General features: G+C 39.2%; 1 protein-coding gene across 2 annotated transcripts; it reads left to right on the top strand.

Moving 5' to 3' along the window:
• FMO2 (flavin containing dimethylaniline monoxygenase 2) lies at window positions 1-22,742 on the top strand. 2 transcript variants are annotated; one of them, XM_045547388.1, is made up of 9 exons: window positions 1-104; window positions 428-598; window positions 7,937-8,125; window positions 10,930-11,092; window positions 13,073-13,215; window positions 16,255-16,454; window positions 17,676-18,031; window positions 20,379-20,451; window positions 21,435-22,742. In XM_045547388.1, exons 2-9 carry the CDS (start codon window positions 467-469, stop codon window positions 21,784-21,786), a joined length of 1,608 nt encoding a protein of 535 aa, XP_045403344.1. In that variant the 5' UTR covers window positions 1-104; window positions 428-466; the 3' UTR covers window positions 21,787-22,742. The 2 variants fall into 2 exon arrangements, with proteins under 2 accessions (XP_045403344.1, XP_045403345.1); XM_045547389.1 differs by lacking the exons at window positions 1-104; window positions 428-598; window positions 7,937-8,125; window positions 10,930-11,092; window positions 13,073-13,215 and adding an exon at window positions 13,733-14,439.
• Window positions 22,743-23,812: the final 1,070 nt, after the last annotated feature.

Genomic DNA, 23,812 nt, shown 5'->3' with positions numbered 1-23,812 from the left:
CAGCCACCTCCAACTCTTAAAAACATTTCTGCCCGCCTCCCAGCACACAGCCCAGGGAGAAAACCATCCTGTCAAAGGGACGGTGCCAAAAGGCAGAAACAAAGGTAAGGATGACAGCTGAGGAAAGAAGCTGGAAAGAAAAAGCTTAGAACTCTGACCGGGGATTTGGCTCACATCCCTAGCATACTTTTTTATTAAATAGTTTGGCTTTGTTAAATGCGTTGCTTTTAAATATTAAACCAAGATGTTGTAAACAAGGTTTGCAGCAAAGTCCATAAGACAACTTGGCTTTTCTCAAGGGGAAGAAGAGACTGGGATTTGTCTGGCATTTCATTCAATGAGTGCTGCTAATTAAATTACCACTCCTGCCGTGTTTAAAAGCAATTACCTGATCATTCCATAAGGATTCTCTTACCTTTTGTCCCAGTTAAGCAGTATTGATTGATCAACTGCTTGGCAGAAGCCAATGGCTAAAAAGGTAGCAGTGATCGGAGCAGGGGTCAGTGGCCTGATCTCTCTGAAGTGCTGTGTGGACGAGGGTCTGGAGCCCACTTGTTTTGAGAGGACGGAAGACATCGGAGGGCTGTGGAGGTTCAAAGTAAGTGAAATTTTTTTTATGTCTTGACAGGTGGTGCTGCTGTTTCAGGGTGAATCATAGCTATTGATGAGCCTTTTTGAGGGATTTTTTTAAGCAACTTTGATCAGATTTTATTTTTATTTACTTACACAGCCATATAGGAACTGGAGTCTTAGGCTGGCCTGTCTCCCCAGGTCACTGCCATCCCAACCCAGGTGGCCAACCAGGATGTGGAAAGGACTACCTCTTTTGGGTGCAGTAATTGTCCTGCAGCTCATATTTTTGTCATTCTCTAATATATGACTTAAGGAATATACAGACATTAGAGAACATTTTGCAAAATAGAAGTAACAGGGATTATTTTCAAGACGCCATTTCTATTTCAATCATTGAGCCAAATGCTTCTTCAGAGAGTGTGCCCTCAGCACTACTAACTATTTTTCCCTGACAAATGAACCCTGTTTGTTTGCTAAGCTTTAGTCATCAGTAACACTTTGGCATAACTGCTATGAAACTCTTCATCAAATATGTTTTATTAATTAAATTCATTCTAGTAGTCAAACCCAAAGATTGATAATGCTAGCTGTCCTTCACAATTTGCATAAAAATTAGAAAGACAGATACATAGACAGCTATAAAGATTTATAATTATTCCTTCCCACAACATTTGAATGAGTACTAGTTTGCCACCTTCCTACCCATGAGGTCTTGGGCAAGTCACTTATATCCCTGTGTCTCAATTTAGTGAGTTACATGTGGGGATAATAATAGAGAAGTACAATTATCTTATAGTGCTGTTTTGAAGATTAAGGGAGGTAATTCATGTAAAGAACTTAGGGCTTATAATAGAGTTCAATAAATGTTAGCTACTAATAATAACTATATATTTTATACCTGAGCCAACAGAAAATGAGAGAGGTTAAGTGAGCTGGCTGTGATCACACAACTAGAGGAACTGCCATTCAAACCTAGGTATACAGGACCCCAAAACAGCTAAATCCCTCCTTCTAATTATGCCCTAACTTGCACTGTTGCTCAAAAATATTCAACAGAAGTTTAAGTTCAGAACTCAAGAGCAATGACTTTAGGATTATGTATCAGGTGTATCTAAGTGAGATAGTAAAACACCTGAGGATAATCAGATGGGAGCAAAAGATTTGAATACATGAAAAGCAAACTCTCATTTCAGCAGAGACCATCCAAAGGGCTCTCCCTACAGACTGACCAGTTAGAGGGATAGCAAGGTCATCTAGCGCATATGCTTTGCCAATACAAACTAAATCTCATGCCAAAAGGGATGTTTTTAACATTAGGTTTCTAAAATGCCTATGACCATAAAACACACATAGAGAGTTTCTTAAGATGTTAATTCCTGGGCACCAGCCCAGACCTACTGAATCAAAATCTTCTGAGCATTTTTAATGAGTCTCAAATGAATCCTGTGATGATGCAAGTTTGGCAAACATTGCACAAATGCCAAATAAAAAATCTATTCATTCAAGCATCCAAACACACTCAGAGTTGAAGGAGATCCTTGTATGAAACAGGTAGCTTTGCAGAAAGGAAAACTGAAAAAAAATGGCTTGAATCAAGATCATTTCTTACTAACAACTGTTCATTAGAATCATTATAGTTTTCCTGAAAGGGCAATATAATATGGTGGAGGATGGTCATTCTTGTCTTAACCAAAGATATTTTTGTCCACTCTAGGTTCACACATAGATTTAAACCAGGATTTCTTTTGCCCCAGATAGATTTTTAACCTAAGGAAGAAATGTAGAAATAATAGTTGTTCCTCAGCATACACGGGACATTGGTTCCAGGACCCCTTCCCCACCGCCACCCCAGTATACTAAAATCCATGCAGACTCAAGTGCCTGAAATTGGCCCTAGGGAACTGACCTATATGAAAAGTTGGCCCTCTGTATACATGGGTTTTGCATCCCAAAAATACTGTATTTTTCAAAATACTTGTGGTTGAAAAAAGTCTGCCTATAAGAGGACCCATGCAATTCAAACCCATGTTGTTTGTACATTACAAATTTCTATTTAATAATAAATTTATCCCTGTCTTGTTTTATTACCTGATGTGCAATTTAATGTCTGAGAGCCAAATATCCCTTACTTAGTTATGCTTATTGTCAGCAAAAGAAGTGAGAGTTATTTTGAACGGTCTGTCAACAATATGGTTTGATGAATTTCAGGAAGGTATTAATACTTTCTTCCACAAAATATTTCTCCTACTATCCTATTGCCAGTGTTTAAAATTTCAGAATTAGACAGATGCCATCCTATGGAACAGAAAAGGTAGATTAAAATCTGTATTAATTATGCCTTATTGGATATTAAGGGTTAAGTGTGTAACTCTAGAACCTGTAACAACATTACATTTCAAGCCTCTCTTAAAACTATATCAAATAGAGAAATGCAAACAATTTTCTCCACCCAAAGGAGACAAACCATCTCCCTGAAGAGTGAAACATACAAACATGCAGTAAGCAAAATTTCACAGGCACCCACTGGGGCCATGTGAGGGATTTAGTTACCAGGAGACTGGACTGCTGAGAAGAGGACTTTTGAGTCTCACCCCGTTTCCCTGGGCTAGAGTGCAGTGGTATCATTATAGCTCAAAGCAACCTCAAACTCCTGGGCTCAAGCAATCGTCCTGCTTCAGCCTTCCAAGTAGCTGGGACTACAGGTGTGTGCTACGACACTTGGCTAATTTTTCTATTCTTATAATAGTAGAGGCACAGGATCTCATTCTTGCTTAGGCTGGTCTTGAACTCCTGAGCTCAAGGGATCCTCCTGCCTTTGCCTCCCAGAGTGCTAGGATTACAGGCATAAGCCACCACTCCTGGCTGAGAAGAGGAGTTTCTAAAAACATGTTGATGGCCTACACGCTCATCCCTGCCGGGAGTTAGCTACTTTCCCAGCAAAACAGGTCCCAGGCAGAGATTTGGAAATAATAGAGACAGAGAAATAACAGAGACAGAGACAAAGTGTAGTTTAAAGTGATGGGGGAGTCAGGGGTCCTCCAGCATTCCCGTGAGCTGTGAGGCACTGAGTGAAATCCCATCTCAGTATTTATTGTTACAGCAAATAGTTGCCCTTGGTTAAAGAATTATGTGTACAGCTCATTCGTTGAGGTTTCAAGGCTCCCCAAAACTTTCAAGGGACCCTTACCTAATTCTGTCTACAAGAACAGACGGTTACAAAATTTTTCTAAGATAAACATTCTAAGCCCTAAGTTAAGAAAAGACTTAGCTGAGCATACAAATTAAAGATAAAAATGTATAAAGTAGGAACACTGAGTTTGTGTACTAATCTAATCTATTTCTCTAAATACAGAGACATGTGGTCAGAAGTGAAACAGGAATAGCCTTGAAGTTTAAGATAGTTCCAGCTGCACATAGTCTTCTGGGCAGGCATTTCAATCAGCTTCTCAGCCCTGGGCCCAAACCAAGCTAGGCCTTGCAATAAGCTTTAAGCGATAGCTTGCAGCTTCGAAGAAACGTTGCTTTCCAAATGTGTTCTGACAATGCCTCTCTTTTTTGGGAGCAGCTTCTAGTCTGTGAACTAACACACCCACAGATTCCTTCAAGGCAAAGCCCTACAAAACTCCTGGAATCTTTTATGTCTCTTATCCTTATTTCCCAACACACCCCAGAGAAACTTGGTCTCTTCACAACTCTGCCATCAAGAATCAATTTTTTACATGGGTTATTCATTAATTTCTATATTTACAATCCTTCTGAGATCACTTAATACATTTAGTGGGGACAAGCTAATAATCAATAAATAAATTTGACAATTTTGTCCCATACCCAACCCAGACACTGCCAAATTCTTTCAAATTCTCCAATAGCCCTTGGAAGCATTTATGGAACATGGAAAGGGTAGGCATTACATATATGTTTTTAACACTTTTTCCAGCAAAGGGAAGCACTCATTTTCTCTACTCATTTTCTGCACAATACCTGTAGGATGTAGGTATTATGATTATGATTACTTACATATTAAGAAGAAACTCAAGCTGGAAGCGGTGGCTCATGCCTGTAATCCTAGCACTTTGGGAGGAGGATCACTTGAGGCCAGGAGTTCAAGAACAGCCTGGACAACAGTAAGACCCTGTCTCTACAGAAAAAGAAATTACCCTGACATGGTAGCTCATACCTATAGTCCCAGATACTCAGGAGGTTGAGGCAAGAGGATCACTTGAGCCCAGAAGGTTGATGAGCTATGATGACGCCACTGCACTCTAGCCCCAGCAACAGAGTGAGACCCTGTCTCGAAGAAGGAAGAAGGAGGAGGAGGAGGAGGAGGAGGAGGAGGAAGGAAGAAGGAGAAGGAGAAGGGGAAGGGGAAGGGGAAGGGAAGGGGAAGAAGAAGAAAGAAGAAGAAGGAGGAGGAGGAGGAGGAGGAGGAGGAGGAGGAGGAGGAGGAGGAGGAGGAAGAAGAAGAAGAAGAAGAAGAAGAAGAAGAAGAAGAAGAAGAAGAAGAAGAAGAAGAAGAAGAAGAAGAAGAAGAAGAAGAAGAAGAAGAAGAGAAGAAGAAGAAGGAAGAAGAAGAAGAGAAGAAGAAAAGAAAGAAAGAAGAAGAAGAAGGAAGAAGAAGAAGAAGAAGAAGAAGAAGAAGAAGAAGAAGAAGAAGAAGAAGAAGAAGAAGAAGAAGAAGAAGAAGAAGGAAGAAGAAGAAGAGAAGAAGAAAAGAAAGAAAGAAGAAGAAGAAGAAGGAAGAAGAAGGAAGAAGAAGAAGAAGAAGAAGAGGAAGAAGAAGAAGGAAGAAGAAGAAGAAGAAGAAGAGAAGAAGAGGAAGAGGAAGAAGAAAGAAGAAGAACAAAAGAAAGAAGAAGAAGAAGAAGAAGAAGAAGAAGAAGAAGAAGAAGAAGAAGAAGAAGAAGAAGAAGAAGAAGAAGAAGAAGAAGAAGAAGAAGAAGAAGAAGAAGAAGAAGGAAGAAGAAGAAGAAGAGGAGGAGGAGGAGGAAGAAGAAGAAAAGAAGAAGAAAAGAAGAAAGAAAGAAAAGAAGAAGAAGAAGAAGCTGAGGTTTGGGATAAACAATTTTCCCAGGGAAACATAGGTGGGAAGAAAGGAACAAAAATGAAGGTCTGCATGATTCCTGAGCCCTCACACTTAATAACCTTACTGAATTATTGTGAGAGGAAAACTTGATCTTCCTTCAGACACTAACCTGCTCTGCTTCCTTTATTATTCCTAATACCTTATATTCACAAGAAAGTCACCAATGTACATTGCTTTTTTGTTCTGTCTTTTATATTTAGATCCTCTCTTTCGCCAGCTATATCTGCTCAGCTACTGTAATTAATTTTCATATAATAGTCTCTAGACATATCTCTATCTTGGTTTCCTTCCTCTAGATTCAATCTGAAATATCACTTTCTCTCTTAAAATGTGACTTCCCCAAGAACCAACATCCCAAACAAATTTATTTTCTTATGTTCCATGAAAAGATCATATATGAAAAGTGACTCCCCTCAAATGCTGAATGAGTCAAGAAACCAAAGAACAAAGCAAACAAATCCAGTTTTTTGGTATAGGATGATTTACTGGGGGGACCTATGAACAGAAGCATGGTCTTGAGTGGCCACAAGACAGATAGATCTCTGAACTCTCCTGGACCATGAAAGTTAAACACGCTACTCATGGAAAAAGTCCTACAATAGGCATGAGTGAATAAAGGAATAAGTGATGAATGAATAAATAAATGAAAAAAGAAGAAAGAGAAGAGAGTGAGGGAAGAAGATAATTTAGCAAAGATTCTACGTATTGCTATTAAGTGACATGATCTGGGAGCAAACATCATATTAGCTTTGTGACTCATATTGGTGCTAATAAGACCTGAAATTAGGACACAGTGAGGTCTAATACATATAAAGAGCTTTTCTTATAAAAGAGACAAGATACCACAAGTTTATTCTTTTTTAACTCTTTAAAATCAAGTATAAACTCATACATAAAATGTCAGAAAACTCAGGTCTAATAATCATAAGTGTGCCTTTGCCAGGTTAGTTTGGCCTCAAAGAAGCTCCCTAGGTGCCTTTTGACTGCAGTGAACAGGAAGCTATAACTGACAGCTTTGGTGAAGTTTATAGCTTCCTCAATAACAATAAACCCTACTACTGAATACCTAGTACATCCTTATTTTATAGATGAGAGGACTGCAATTCAGGGGCACCACATGGTCCAGGCTCACACAGTCTGAATAAGAAAGATTTAAACTCACATCTAACTCTGAAGACCAACCTCCTTCTGCTAGTCTAGGCTGCCTTGTTCAACATGGTCAAAAATCTAAGGAGCCTTTCTCTAAAGATTCGGCAGGAAAGTAATGATTTTCCATGAATAATGAGAAATGAACATGCATGATTGATTTATTGTGGTGGCTAGATTAGAGGTGAATGTTTACTTTCCTTATTTTACCACTCTATAGAAGAGACTATGGTCTTGATAATGTAAGACTAAGTAATTTATTTCAATTAATGCATTCCTACAAGCTTTCCATCTCTTTACATCCACCCTAATTCTGAGTTAAAAAAGCAACTGCTATTTACTTGGATTATGCCTTAGTCTCTGTATATGCAGAAGCATCTATAGAAGAGTTCTGGAGTAGCATTGTTTAAATATTCTCATACAAGCCTATTTGGTAGTATGCTGATTTCAGAGACACCAAATCACCATACTTGGCTCTTTTTGTGGTTTAATATAAACACATTACACACAGCACTACTTGCAGAGAAAATTATAAACTCATCTATAGCATGCACTGCCTCAAGTTTTACCAATGCACATTCGCTAACAATTAGAATCAAGTTTAAGATTTGATTGGTATGTGCCATTCACCCTTATCGCTTGAAGAAGATTGATTTGTGTAAAGCATAAAGTGAAGACAGAGGGACTCAAGTCAAGATGTGAAAACTCTCGGCCCCCAAAAGTACTCATTTTCCTTGGGATTCTCTATTATGTTGTCTGTCCAGTGTGCCAGAGTTTATGGGTTCCTAAAGAGGTACAGGTAAGAGGTCTCCCCTGGGGAAATTTAGGAGAGGAACTGATTGTCACAAAGACTGACATTAAATAGGTAGAGACCTGGATGCTAAATATAATGTGCCAAAAGAATTGTCCCCACCCCCACCAATGCCAGCATCACCCCCAGTGAGCAACACAGGTAGGCAATAAACAGGTCCCATCACACGGAATGACGGAGTCCACAGGCTGCACCTCATCACCCAAACATTACAGTCTTACTACAGCAATGAAAGACAATCACATTACTCAGGGTTAGATGTAGGAAACCAGGGAATTTTTTTCATGCATAATCATCACTAATTACTTTATTTGATCCTTTAGGAAAATGTGGAAGATGGCCGAGCAAGTATCTATCAATCTGTCATCACCAACACCAGCAAAGAAATGTCCTGTTTCAGTGACTTTCCAATGCCTGAAGATTTTCCAAACTTCCTGCACAATTCTAAACTTCTGGAATATTTCAGGATTTTTGCCAAAAATTTTGATCTTTTAAAATATATTCGGTTCCAGGTATTGTATTTTGGGGGCAAATGGGTTTCTCTACATTAGTTCAGCTCACATTTAAACAGAGAGTTACTCTGATAATGAAAGAAATTGTGAATAAAGTATCCCACTCCAATTCTCTGTCGAAAGATAAGAGCATGATATAAAACCCAAAAACTAGTGTCATTATCCCCAATATTATAGATTGTACACATTAACCAAAGAGGTAAATCGTATGTTCAAATTAAGTTTGAATGATGATAATATTGATGACAAAACCGCATTTAAATTAATGTCTATTACCATTGAATATTCCTCGCCTCATTTCCCCTGAAAAGACATATAAAAATTTTAAACTGCTGTTACATTTTCTTAAATTCTCTATAGAAATAGGATTTCTTAGAAACATGCTGAATAGACTCACTGTTTTCCGTTCATCTTAGAAACCTGTGAAAACTATTTTTTGCTTATAATTTTTTTTCTGGATGCAATCTCTAGCAACATAAAGATGGCCAGATCATTCTGAAATATATTTGGAATTACCTTTTCTTGTGCTTCCTAAATAACAAATAATCAACAAAAAAAAACCACAATAGTCTCATTAAACATGCTGAATTTTTATCAATAACCTATACTCTCAGAACTAGAAACCGCTTAGAAAATAAAATATTAAATTATATTTCTGGATAAATAACTGTTAGTGAGGCTTATTTTTTAAACACATCTCATTTTCTCAGTAAGTCCAGTTGTGTGTATACCAGGCTCATATTATATTAATTTGTAATAGTTTATTTTGATGAATGTCTACATTTGTAAATACCATTACAATGTCTAGTTCTACCTAATGTAGTTTTCCCCAGTTCCTGGTAGATCCATCCTATGATTAACACGTTATTTATACCAGAAGCATTTGTAGCTTTGTCCACTTGGCTATCAATCTACTAAACAAATATATCGCCCTCTTATTATACATAATTTATATTATCTGTTTTTTTAAAGATCATGTTAGAGTTACAAGGGGGTTATTTCTCTTGGTTATTGTGTTACTGCTGTTATTGTTTTCTGGAGGGTGGAGAGGAGTTGGGAAGACATTTCTGTTTATTGCTTTCTGAGTTGGTATAAGTTAGAGATGTTAGGGCTCAACTCAAGAAGCAGGCAAACTGTAAAATCCCTTATTGCCCCTGATTGCCAATGTAATCTACATCCGTGCTTCTCACCCTTTAATGTGCACAGGAATCCTCGGGAGATCTTGTTAAACTGTGGGTTCTGGTTTAACAGGTACAGGATGAGGTCTGAGATTTTGCATTTCTAACAAGCTCCCTGGTGATACCAAAGGTCCTTGTCCTCAAATCATATTTGAGTGCAAAATCTATAGTACTTTAGTTAATATACTGCTCTGAACTACAAATACGAAATTTTTGCTCTCAGCTGAAAAGTGCCCAGACATTTAAAGCCCTTTCTCAACCTTTCTACTAATAGTTCACATATACATTATTTTTTTTATTTCAGCATATTATGGGGGTACAAAAGTTTAGGTTATGTATATTGCCCTTGCCCCCCCCAAATCAGAGCTTCAAGCATGTCCATTCCCTAGATGGTGTGCATCGCACTCATACATACATTATTAAGTTGAGACAGCTTCAAAAATTGCCAGCATTTTGAAAAATATCTGAAAATTTGGAAGCATGTGGAAAATACTCAAATACTTGCAAAGGGGAAGCATGTCATTCTTCTAAAAGTATGACAAAGTTTGCTTCCATTTGACATTATTTCTTATATACAGCAACATGAAACATTTATGTACACTTTTAAAAATTAATAGACCTCCAATAAACTACATTTTTAAAAATCAATGAAACAAGAAATTATTTCATTCAAATGAGATCACGAACTGTATTGCTAACATGATGTACTCCGTTTTAAAAATAATAAATGTTAACAACTACCATTCAGTGGAGTGCTGGCCATGTGCCAGGCACTCTGCCAAGTGCCTTGCATGAAATACCTTCTCTAATACAGAGTCTGCACAGGCGGACACATAAAAGGTTCTTGGTAAATGCTGATTGGTCACTTGAATGATTAGTTGTGTTTTGTATCCTTATCCAGACTGTCAGCCTAAATAACAATCAGAGACCAGCTATCTAAAAGAAAAGGTATTTATTTGGGAATAAGACATTGTAATGGGAACACACGTGCCATAATAAACCATGTGTGTATTCAGGGAGATAAAAGAGGACAAAGATTTTTAAAGGACAAAAATCAGGAGGACTACATGATCATTTTGATATAGTTATCTTTGGCTCTAAAGATCAATGGCAAGGGAGATGGCAGTCTGGGATTGGAGAGGCAGTTGCTGGGCAGATGTCCTTGCAGAAGTATTTTTTGTGAAAATGGCTTGGCTTTCTGCCATGGCTTTTTGTGCAAGGTTGCGGTTTTTATAGGCTATTTTGTTATCAGGCATCTAAGTGTGAGACCCCTCTCTTTCTGGCCTTCCCTGGCTCTATTGGTCAGGGTTTTCTTAACATTAGTGACTCCATTTTTATTCTGGCAACTTTCATAAGACCTTCTTTCCTTTTCTTTTCTCTCTCATTATTCAGTACTTGACACTCTTAACGGACTGGTCCCCCCTGCTGAGGCAGGCCTCTTGCACAAAGCAGCCACGGGAAAGGCACCCTTGGCAGTCTTTGCCTTGAGTGGCTTGAAATCGGACTCAGATGAAACCCAAATGGAGTTATTCATCACATTCTACCCATCCCTACTGCAGTGCCCCGAACAAGGCCCCTGTTATGCCAGAATAATTCTCAATGATACCTTCTCTGTGTTTGTTCAAGACAACCGTCATTAGTGTGAAAAAATGCCCAGATTTTTCATCCTCTGGCCAATGGAAGGTTGTCACCCAGAGCCACGGCAAGGAGCAAAGTGCTGTTTTTGACGCAGTTATGGTTTGCAGTGGCCACCACATCCTACCTCACATCCCACTGAAGTCATTTCCAGGTGAGACCTGTGTGGATTCCCAGGTTTTTGGAGTAGGTTTCCAGGTCCTTTACATGCAGTTTGGATTGACAGGCAGGATTCACTGCTGCAACTGGGCATAATAATAAGATTGGGAGAGAGCTGGAAAGTTGAAAGGCTCCAAACACCATCTTTGTTTCTACTGACCTCTTTGGGTCTTCATTACAGGGACAGTTCAGCCAATATCCTCCAAGGTCACTAAGTCTTCTGCAGAATTTCAGAGAATTCTCATCCAAGCTGGTTCTCTGTTGGAGAGGCCCTTTTAGCCATGTGTCTGCCTTGGCCTTTTTCTATCCTGCCAAATACCTGTGACTTTGTTGCATCCTTACAGCGTTTTCCTCAGAGACATGCTCATGGACAGGGGTTCCTCGGTAAAGTTCTTAGAAAGAAATGCTCCTACAGGTTAGTGGTGGGTAGAGGAGAGCAAGAAAAGAACCTTGCATCCATCTATCTGGTGCCTCCCAGCCCTTCCCACAGAGAACACACTTCCTTCCCAAGGCCTCAGGAAAACAACTAACACAGTGCTTCATAGTGCAGGCCTCACATTACAGTCACCTGTGGAGCTTCTAAAGTCCTAGTACCTGCAGCCCCACCCCCAGAGATTCAAATGCTATGGGGTAGGGCTAGATCAATTAAATTTTGTTCAAGTGATTTAATATACAGTCAGGATTGAGACCTGCTAAGCTAAAGCAGTGGTTCCCAGATAGAATCACCCAGAGAGCCTTTCAAAACACAAACCACTGGGCCCCAGCCCCAGTATTTCTAATGTAATAGGTGCTATGCTTTAAATGTCCCCTCCAAAATTCATGTTGAAATTAATTCCCAATGTGGCAGTATGGAGAGGTAGAGCCTTTAAGAGGGGATTGGGTCATAAAAGTTCTACCCTCGAATGGATTAATCCATTCATGGATTAATGGATTAAAGGGTTGATGGATTAATGAGTTACCATGGAGTGGAACTGGCAGTTTTATAAGAAAAGGAAGAGAGGCCTGAGCATAGCACGTTAGCACATCAGCCCCCTCACCATGTGATGCCCTGCATGGCCTCGGGACCCTTCAGGGCATCCCCACCAGCAAGAAGGCTCTCACCAGATGCAGCCTTTCGACCCTGGACTTCTCAGCTTCCATAACCGTAAGAAGTAAATTCCTTTCCTTATAAAACACCCAGTTTCAGATATTCTGTTAAAAGCAATAGAAAATGGACTAAGAGAGTAGGTCTGGCTGAGGCTGAAAATTTGCATTTCTAACAAGTTCCTAGATGCTGCTGGCCAAGGGACTACACTTTAAAAACTGATAATTTAAAGATTCTTTCAAGCAACTGCATCATCAATGGCAAATACTTTAACATGAAGTCATGTGTTCCTGGGAAATATAAAAGTAGTAACTAGGAACGGACACACAGAGGCTTGTCTGCAATTAACTACCAGCAAGTCACTGACTTACTGCAACATGGAAACCATCCCTCAACTCCTATATGTCTGGTTTTTAGTTTATTTTAGTTTTTGCTTGCTATTGCAAAATAAGAATGCTAAATATTATTCTAATTATTATACAATTACAATAATAGCATTTCATAATGTAGTTAAGAAATATTTAAAAGGATATCTGCTATGTGATATTAAAGTGTCATTGTACAGTCCAAAGTAGTACAATGGGTAGTCAGAAGCCAGCATGTGACTCTGCTGTATTCATCACCATTCATTTGTCTCTGATAAATATGTGAGCTGCAGCCTCTGAAATCACCTCCTTTGGTCCTGTTCTATATGTACAGTACCTCACCTTTCTTATCTGCTTTATACTTTGAGTTTGCCAATTGGCCTTGTTACTGTGACTTTTATAAGAGGAGAAGAGGCAAAACAAATGATTGACTCCAGAGAGGAAAAACTGACAATGCAGTTTTATTTAAATTAGTTTGACATAGTTGCTCAGATGTTCATAGCCTTCTCTCGTCTTCTTCCTGCAGGTATTGAGAGGTTCAAAGGCCAATATTTCCACAGCCGCCAATACAAGCACCCAGATGGATTTGAGGGGAAACGTATCCTGGTGATTGGAATAGGAAACTCGGCCTCAGATATTGCTGTTGAGCTGTGTAAGAAGGCTGCTCAGGTACAATGCTCTCTGCTTAACTTGTACCGTGGGGTAGAGGAAAGAGGGAGGGCATATTGGAGAACCCCAGCTGCAAAATTGCGGATCCATTACTCACTAACTGATTGGTTGGTGGCCCAGTATGCTATCTTAGAAAATCTGGAAGTCAAGAAGCCAAAGTTTACCTCCCAACTGTGTCACTAACAAGCTATGTCCCCTAGAGTGAGTCATCTCATTTCTCTGGGTGATGGTTCCCTCATTTTTTAACAGGGAAGTTTTGACCAGATGATTTTCAGTACAAAAAGCCTTGTTTGTGCCCAGGAGGCTTAATGAGAAGTTGACTTGTTCATATTTTGGGGAGTGCCTTTTAGTAATTTAGTGCATATTTCAATTACATTTGAAACATAGATGATCCTCAGTTACCCAAGTATCATGAAAAGAAAGATTAAACAGAAGGTAAAAGTCTCAGGTAAGATCATAGATACTTAGGTGTTCCCCAAGGCCTTCCAACCACTGTTGTCTTTGCACCTATTCAGGAATGAGGTCAGCTGAGCTGCCGAAGAGTCAAACATTACAAGACACAGATGCTGATAAGGTGGTCAGGAATGGCAGAAAATACATCCTTCTGGAAAGACAGACCTAGGCAACGACGGGAACATAGCTAAGAGTCCCTCTCAACAGGGCTGCACCAAATGGCCTATTATACCTACATGAGCCCCGTCAGCCTGGGATCTCTGGCTACATGGGACTCACCATGGCCACGTCCACACCAGCAAACATTTCCTGTCCTGAGTCTTGCACGTTCAGGACTTGAGATGCCCAGGAGCAAACGTGATAAGCAAGCATGGTGCCTGTCGGCAGCTGAATGAAGGGACTACACTGGGAGGTGTCAGAGTCACCTCTCAGTCAGTGTGACTCAGTACTAGCCTGGGGACAGAGCAGGACACTAACACTAGAAAGAGATTTATAAGACCTGAGAAGCCTTCACATTTTTTTTAATGAAAAGAAACCACTTTTCACTTTTCAAAGCTTTAAGACCTTACTGTGAATAACGAGTGAGGAGGCACTAACTCTAAAAGCTTGGAGCAGAGCAGAGCAGGAAAGTGGGAGCCAGCAGTTGCAGGCTCCTTCGTGCTGGGAATACCTGCAAAGCTTCAGGAAGGGACTACGACAGGGCAGGATGAGAGGAGCTGACATAGCAGTCACCCACGTGAAGACCCATCCTAGACCACTGCCTTTTCTCAGGTCAGTAACTCAGACTTAGAACAGATGTTCCAAAGATATCAAATCTTGGATTGCAAGAGCCAATTCCTTTTATGGATCTTGCTATGTCAAAAGCCTGCTTACAGTGCCAGCTTCATGATTAAAAAACTAACATGGCTATATTTGTGTGCCTTATGGCTCCTTTAAACAATCTTTTGCATAGAGTGTCTCTTCAGTATTTATTAGAGTACTAACATAAATCTATATTATGATAACACCTTTTACACAGAGTAATATACTCTCAAACCTTCTGTGAAAAGACTCTGGTTTTGACCAGAGACGTTACAGGAGCTATGTATGTGAGGGACAGAGCTAGGTGTGTGGGTAGTGCTTGAAATTACAACCTGGACTCACCAAAATCCTGAGTGTGCCCTGCTTTGTTAAATGAAGTTCACCTTCATAAGGATACGGCACCCTCTGCCACAGTCCAAAAGCACCACTCAAGATACTCTGGGTCATCCACACCCTTCCCACCAAAAACCAAATCTCTGGCCCTTGGCCTAAAGCATGCATCTCAGAGAAAGCAGCCTGAGCCTAAATCCCCACCTGTATCTCACTGTTGCAGCTAGTGGAGCCAACCAGGTTAGACTCCCCTGCTGAGGAAAGGGTCACAGCAGGAGAGTAAATAAAATAGGCAGAGAATTCAATTTGCAACATGGATTGATCCTAAGGAAGAAGGGGAGACAGTAAGTAAAGGAAAGAGACACTAATGTAAGTATCTATGTAAGTATAGTCTCTCATACCTAACCAACTTATGGCCATGCCAGCATAAGGCAACAGCAGGAGAAATTCAGAACATAAGTGTATGCCACACACAGACCAGCAATACAAGAATGTCTGGTGCAGGTGCTCCTTCACATGCTAAGGAGCTGAGGCCCTTCCCCACAAAATTATCTTCAAATCCTGGCTCATTCCAGATGTGAAGCATTGTGTGAAACCTCTCTCCTCCAGCCTAGATTTACAAAATAATAACAGCTAGCAGCACTTATCACTTGCCAGGCAATATTGTAAATATTTTATATATATCACCTCATTTAATCTACACAATAATGTCGTGAGGTAGGTACGAGGCATAGAGAGATTGAAATAATTCACCCAAGGCAACACATCTGGTAAGTAGTGGGACTGGGATTCAAACCCAGGCAGTCTGGATCCAAAGTACATGATCTTAACCTCTTAAGTGAATTGGTTTCCTTGTAAGTGTTGTATCAAGTACAGCCTTAAACAACAAAACTCATATTAATATAATCATATGTAAAAATTGAAAAATAGTTCAAATATGCATTTGGATAATGGGAGAATAACAGTACCCAAGGTAAAAAATATTTTTGAGAAGAGATTAAAATATATATTTTGAAGACAAGGGAGATCTTAGTAAACAAGGTAAACGATACATCTGAAAAGGGATTTAGATGTGCACTTTAAGAGAAAGGAAATCACAGTATAAGGTCAGAGTTTTCAACTTTTAAAATATATAACAAAGTTCTTGTAAGTATGGAAGGAAGGTGACTTCCCTTGTTATTCTCTCTCCAGGATTATACAGATGCATACATTTATGCTTACGTAGTCATTAGGCTATTATCATACATTTCCAAGGGTTATAATATTTCACCTGCACTATGAAAGAAACTTATCAGTGTAAATGTCACTGCGTACAGCCTTTTTAGGAGGTACTTCACTTTGAGATCAATCATCTTTAAAGTAGAACCTCAGTAAATTCTGGGGCCACACGCGTGATACATCACACACAAAGGGGACAATGCCCTAATTTAAACTGCACTCCTTTTTGTTTACCAGGTTTTCGTCAGCACCAGGCATGGTTCCTGGGTTATGAGCCGTATCTCTGAAGATGGCTATCCTTGGGACATGGTGTTCCACACCCGATTTAACTCTATGCTCCGAAACGTCCTGCCACGAACAGTTCTAAAATGGATGATGGAACAACAGATGAATAAGTGGTTCAACCATGAAAATTATGGTCTTGAGCCTCAAAACAAGTAGAGTTATTTTGCTTTTTTGTGGTACACTCATTGATAAGCAAGGTTGTCTGAAGGCAGCTCTCTTCACAAAGGTCCAAATTGCTAACATGGCAGTTCAAACTGCAACCTAACAGTATGAGTATCATACTGGATCTTGAATTCCAAATTTGTTTGGTATGCCTTTTAAAAAATACTTACAAAAATGAAGCAGAAGTGTTATAAGCTACTCCAGAAAGCAGAACTAAGAAAGAACTTTCTAATGCCCAGAATTGCCCAACATTGGAGAAAGCTGCTTCAAGGGACTATGGCCTACCTTTCAGGGGGATGGAAGGGAAAACATGTAATTCTCCATCTACTAACTTTTGTTCTTCTAACTCTATACCTTGAGGGTTCTTATGGGCAGCCTTTAAGAATATATTCCTTTCTCTTTGCCAAAAGACATATCTCCATTGGTCTTGAAGTTACATATCATTGATATTGCAAACACAAACCAACCTTATGGATGCTTACTTTGCTTCAGTTGATACAGGCTCCCTCCCTTAAAAAAAAAAAAAAAAACAGAAGAGCTTTAGAATCTTTTAACAAATGTCATGTAACTTCTGTATTCTGAGATCTGATACATGTGTCATCTATTGTCTTATTTTAAAAAAAGAAAAGAAAGAGAAAATGTTCTCAATCTATAAAAAAAGAAACTCCAGAAATATGAGCAGACTTTGTACCAACATCCAAGATATCACAAACAGAGAGTCCACAGCTCACCAAACCTAATTTTATACATTAATTTTCACACTGATTCCTTAGTAGTTTTCAAAACTAGTGGAAACTTAACAAATATTTTCTTTTTCCTTATGATAAGGTAGGGATCAAATAAAACATCAAAAATAATTGAAGCTAGATAACATAAAAAATGGTAGAAACAGAAATGGTGTGATAATCACCAGAATACTCATGGATTGACCCCAAGCACAGGCATTGTGTCTAAGCCCTTGGGGATACTTCCTTCTCTGAAACATCTCTTACACACATCACCTACATGTTTTCCCTTATTTACTGAAGGGAGATATTTGTGATATGAGAATTAAGTTAGAAAATAAGGGTTGGAGCAGGCCAACTGGTCAATTTAGAGTTTTATAGATATTTGATAAACCCTTTTATTTTCAGAGCCACCCCCAAAAAACATCAAGAAGATTCAAGTAAATGATCCTTCTGAGTGTTTTTTATTTTTTCTGTGTATTTCAGATACCTTATGAAAGAACCTGTATTAAACGATGATCTTCCAAGTCGTCTACTCTATGGAGCCATCAAGGTGAAACCAAGAGTAAAAGAGCTCACAGAATCTTCCGCCATCTTTGAGGATGAAACGGTAGAGGAAGACATTGATGTCATTGTCTTTGCAACAGGATATACTTTCTCTTTTCCCTTCCTTGAAGAATCACTTGTTAAAGTAGAGAATAATATGGTCTCACTGTATAAATACATCTTCCCACCTCACCTGGAAAAGTCAACCCTTGCATGCATTGGTCTCATCCAGCCCCTAGGATCCATTTTCCCAACTGTCGAACTTCAAGCTCGTTGGGTGACAAGAGTTTTCAAAGGTAAGTGAGTAGGCAGGTGCATGACTAAGGGCTTCAGACCTGGTGAAGGTTGCCTTAGATAAGAGGGCTGCCAAAAAGTTTGACAACTTTGGCTGCTCTCAAAAGATTAACATTCTAAAAATTTAGTGGAGAATTCAAAGAATAACAAATACAGGAATTTATAATAAGTTCCTGCAATCATCCCTTTAAAATATTAGACAGTTCATGCCAGGCCCAGTGGCTCACGCCTGTAATCCTAGCACTCTAGGAGGCCAAGGCAGCAGGATTGCTTGAAATCGGGAGTTTGAGACCAGCCTGAGTAAAAGTGATACCCCATCTCTACCAGAAATAGAAAAAATTAGCCAGGTGTGGTGGTGAGCACATGTAGTCCCAGCTACTTGGGAGGCTGAGGCATTAGGATCACTTGAGCCCAGGATTTTGAGGTTGCAGCAAACTGCAATGATGCCACTGCACTCTAGCCCAGGGCAACAGAGGAAGACTCAAAAAAAAAAAAAAATTAGACAGTTCAGAGAATTTCAACTAGCATAATGTTAAGTACCTGTTAACCATTCTTTGAATCATGAGAGGTAAGTTTAAGAAGGAAAACATCTAGACTTCTGGTTTTACCTATATGGTATTTATAAATTCCTCAGAATATGGACAAGAGACCTAGGACCTCATCTATACGTAAATCCAAATTAACTCTTAATACCTGAACAGCTCAACCTCACAGATCCTTACAAGTTATAAAAGTATTGAGAAGTTTCTCCCTGAGCATCTGTGTAGCATTTCATCCTCCTCAGAAGGCTATTATCTCCCTGCTTCAAGGCTCAACTCTGTTCAACACAAACTCATTGAATACCCAGCCCTGTGCTGGGACTTGGTGGGACAGAGAGAAATTTAAACAGATCATTTCAACAAAATATGGCAGATGCCTTGATAGCGTAATGCCTGGAGTGCTCTGAGAAAAGAACGGGCATGTAGCAGGGCGGGATGAGGAGGGCACAGGGTCAAGGAAGATCTCCTGGATGACTGCGTGTCTCAGGTGCAGAAAAGGGGATAAGGTGATCAAAGCAGCGAGGCATGCTGCAGTTTGCAGAGTTACAAGCTATTGACATTCCTAGAGCATGATGTATGAGGTGGAGAGGGATGAGAGATGACCCTTAGAGAAGAAGGGGACAGGACACAGGAACTTTGTAAGACATGCTAAGGAGCTTGGATTATAAAATGTGGATCAGTTTTTACTAAATCTGGCTACATACGAAAATCATCTGGTGGACCTTTAAGGACTCTGGTTAAGTCTGGCCTGAGGACCTGGAATCTGCATTTTCAAAAGCTCATCAGCCAAAGGCACCAATAAAGGATTATAAACAAGGAGCAGGCATCATCAGATTTACACTTTAGGTAGATTATTTCAGCAGTAGTGCAGAATATAGATTTGAAAGGGGGGAAAGAATGGATGCTCAGACCAGAGAGGAGGCTTCTGCAATAGTCTATGCTTAAATATGCAACCGGGGCCAAGGCAGAGAGACAAGGTGGAAAATAGGACATACATATGAGAAGCAGTTAAGGATAAAATCAGTGGACATCATAATTTTCTCAATGTGGGAAAATAAGAGAAAGAGAGGAATCCAGGAGGACTTGCAAATCTCTGGCATTGAAAACTGGGTGGACAATAGTGCTGTGAATGGAGGAGGAGTATGCAGAAGAAGCTGCAAGTCTAGACAGGAGGGCTTCAGTGAAGAACTCAGTGTGGACTACTTGACCTGGAGCTGACTGATGACTAACCATATGCAAGGGGCTGGATGTTTTTCAACACATCAGAAGCTCAGCGAACACTTGTGGAGAGGGGATGGAATCATGAACGTACAATACTAACTCTTGCACCAATCTACTTTCTCTATTCTCACTGCCCTGTCATAGTTTGGGCCACTCTCATCTCTCACCAGGTTTACTTCAACAGCCTCTTAACTGGTCTCCCTAACTTTAGGCTTGCCTTCCTGGGGTTCAGTTTTTTAAATTCAGGAGCTTGACAGATCTTTCCAAAAGGCAAGTCTGAGCTTGTCACCTCATGAAGGACATTCTCCCAGAGCTTCCTATCACTTTCAGGATAGAGCCCAAACCCCTGAGTGTGGCTTCCAAGATCCCCTCTTAGCCCTGTCTACCTTGTAGTCCATGCTGTGGACTGTGCGCCCAGCCGTGTCACAGAGAACACTATGGGAGCGCCACCCCCTGGAGCTCAACAACACAGCAGCCCTGACTGGTACATCACAGTCAAATAGCCAGAGTTTAATTTTAGAATCAACTACTAGATAAGGCAATGATACTGAATCAAACTTACTATTCAAACCAACCTTTTATTTTTTAGGCTTGTGTAGCTTGCCTTCAGAGAGGACAATGATGGCGGACATTATCAAGAAGAATGAAGAAAGGATTGACCTGTAAGAATGTTTTTTAAAAAAATTCTTTACATAGAGCAGTGTTTCTTCAAGTACTGGGATCTAAGTACTTACAAGAACCACTTCGCTGCCTAATAAAAATAAAAAGTCCTGGGCTACAGCCCAGACTAATTGAATCAGAAGCTCTGTGGATGAGACTGAAAGTTTGCATTTTTACTTTCTTCTTCAGTGATTCTTATACATACTAGTTTAAGAACCAACTACTTAAAGATAGGAATTGTACCAAATCAGAACATTTTTTTTTCTTCAGTTAATTTCATTTCAGTTTTATACGATGCCCATGTCAGATTCCATATCTTCTCTGTGGTTAGAGAGGGCATGGGATGAGAGCAGTGGTGGTGACAGTAGCTTAAATATCTTTGGAAAGTCAAAATAAATTAGGCAGAGGTGGGTGTGAAGATTCAAGGATTTGTACTTTATGATGAGGTGGGATGGGATTCAACAGTGATCAAGCACCCTGGGAAAGTTGACTTGAGAACCTTATATAAGTTGTAAGGAGTTATCTCATGTCCAAATTCTAATTTATCTAATACTTATTGAGCATCTACTATACATTGCCCACACTACCAGGTACGTTAGTAATTTAAAAGGCAAATGTTAACTATCACCTCTGGACAAAACACTCAGCTATGCTTTCATATATGTTATATTATGAATCTTTGCAGCAATCAGGACTAGTACATACATGTCTGGCATATGTACTTGCAGCTGCTTAATAACTACTAAGTAATAATCATGGTTATCAACCTTGTCATAGTGCTAGAGCTTCCATATGAATTCATGGCTATTTTATGATCTATTCTCAATCTGAGATATGGGTCTCTTGAAGGGATAAACTCAACACTTACCACCAGAGACTCATTCAAAACCCATTCCTTCATTCTTTCAACAACTATTGAATGCCTAATATTCTTATATAACTTAAAACATTTTGTTAATCTTCCCTTTTTACTTTCTTCATTAAGGTTTGGACAAAGCCAGAGCCAGATATTGCAGACCAATTACGTCGACTATTTGGACGAGCTCGCCTTGCAGATAGGTGCGAAGCCAGCCTTTGGCGCTCTCTTGCTAACAGACCTTAAACTGGCTGTAAAACTCTATTTTGGACCCTGCAACTCCTACCAGTATCGCCTGGTTGGGCCCGGACGATGGGAAGGAGCCAGGGCTGCCATCCTCACCCAGAAGCAAAGGATACTGAAGCCTTTGAAGACTCGCACTCTGAAGGTTTCATCTCATTTCGCAGTTTTTTTCCTGTTGAAAATCCTGGGGATCCTTGCTGTTGTTGTGGCCTTTTTTTTCCAACTTCAGTGGTTCTAATCTGTCAGCAGAATGCTTTGGCTTTATTGCCCTGTCAGTCAATACTTTTTAAGAGAAAAAAAAGACTAAAAGAAAAAATATTAAATCTACATTCTAAATGTAGATTTTTAGAGTTAGGAAGAATAAATAAGAGGGGCAATTGTGAATACTAGCAGAATTAGGTCTGTGTATAAAACCAAAATTGAGTTATGAAATTTCTTTGCCATTCCACCCTTACCTCAGTTCAACATATTTTCCAAAAAGTGTGATAAAATAGCGTTGGCCAGGTGGATGGTGCTGCCAGCCCTGACAGAGGGGAGTTGTGTAGGAAAATAGTAGAATGACACAGAATGAAAAGCAGGCCCCATTGTTTAAATTATTGGACAGTTTAAATTGTGGGTAAGTATTTAAAACTCCTTGCAAACTTCCTGATGGTCTTCCTACCCAAACTACATTTCATAACAAAGTTTTCAGACGTTAGGTCATCCTCCATTTGCTTGGTGGGGGATCATTCGAAACTACTGGAGAAAAAAATGAGAGAATAGACTGAGAAAACAACAGCATTGCTAAGACCTTTAGGGCCCCATACTTAAAGCTAAGCAAATAGTCACATCTCCTATATTTTGGCAGAAACACTGCTGGAAAAATTTAAAAAAACAATAGCTAGTTCATAAATAATATATATCTCATGCTTATAGGCCAGACATTGTGCTATGTGCACATCATATATATTATTTCATTTAATTCTCACAATAATTCTGTGAGATAGGTACAGGTATTATACCCGTTTTGCAGATGGTGAAACTGAGATTCAGAGCAATTGGGTAACATGTCCAAGACCACACAGCCAGTCTTGTGATGCAACTGGAATTAGAAGCCAGGTTTATTGGACTCTAGAACTGAAGATCATAACCTTGCCCCATAATATACTTATTACAAAAATCTCTGTTATTAATAAAGTACTTATTAATAGTTTATTTTGTTTATATTCATATATGTGTTACTTTTGGAGGAAATTTACACATAAAATAGCATTCTCTTTGCAAATAGGATCCAGTTACTCTTATTTATAATTTTTGGTTTATATTTCAGCTAGATGTAAAAAGCATTTAAAGAATATTACTATGAAATATATCTATGCAATAACATTTAAGATGATCATTGACATTTGGGAGAAACAAAAATCTAGGAAGAAAATAATATCTTGCTAGTACATGAAAAGTTATTGAGTCTTGCATCTAGTTCCAATCTTACGGATAACCAAGGCAAAAAGCTAAAAATATGTAATGTTTGTCATCTGATAAAATGAAGTATATAAGTCTGTTAGGAGAGACATATTTTCTTAGAACTGAGGTCTGAAACAAATACAAGCTATTCAATGTCAACAGACATTGAGCAACATTAGATAAACATCTGTTTATGGAACATTCATTACAGCTGCTCTTTCCATGAACTGTGTTTTGGTTGATAAGCTATGTCATGAGTTCAGACATAGGCCTTCAAAGAGAAGATGAAGGTCAGAGATGTTAACGATTTTGGCAAATTTCTCCTCTTATTTCTCCCAAGGCTTTGTGGACACTTTTCTTAATTTTGGCCTACATTTCTCCATCAAGAGCCTAGAACAATGGGATGGCAATCTCTGTAGTGGAAACTTTTGTTTAAAGTTCAATGATATTACACCAGCATTTACATGCAAGATTTTTTCTACATTGCTCTTATAAGCAAATTTCTTTTTAAAAAATTGCAAATGATATATATACTTAGTTCTTGATTAAAAACTGATTGTTTTGTTAATTATTAAGGATTATTTGCAAGCCGTTATGTTACCAATAATAAAGAAATGTATCAAGCCTTTATAGTAAGTGTCAGCAAACTTACTATAAAGTGGGCCAAATCCAGCCCAACAACTGTTTTTGTAAATTAAGTTTTATTGGAACACAGCCACACCCTTTTGTTTATTGTCTGAGGCTGCTTTCAAGCTACAATGGTAGAATTGAGTTGTTGCAACAGACACCATGGCCCATAAAACCCAAAATATTTACTATCT

The sequence above is a fragment of the Lemur catta genome, chromosome 3 (assembly GCF_020740605.2).
Source record: "Lemur catta isolate mLemCat1 chromosome 3, mLemCat1.pri, whole genome shotgun sequence".
Taxonomy (NCBI): domain Eukaryota; kingdom Metazoa; phylum Chordata; class Mammalia; order Primates; family Lemuridae; genus Lemur; species Lemur catta.
The sequence above is the reverse complement of the archived record's forward strand: the minus strand, read 5'-3'. Positions and strand labels throughout refer to the sequence as shown.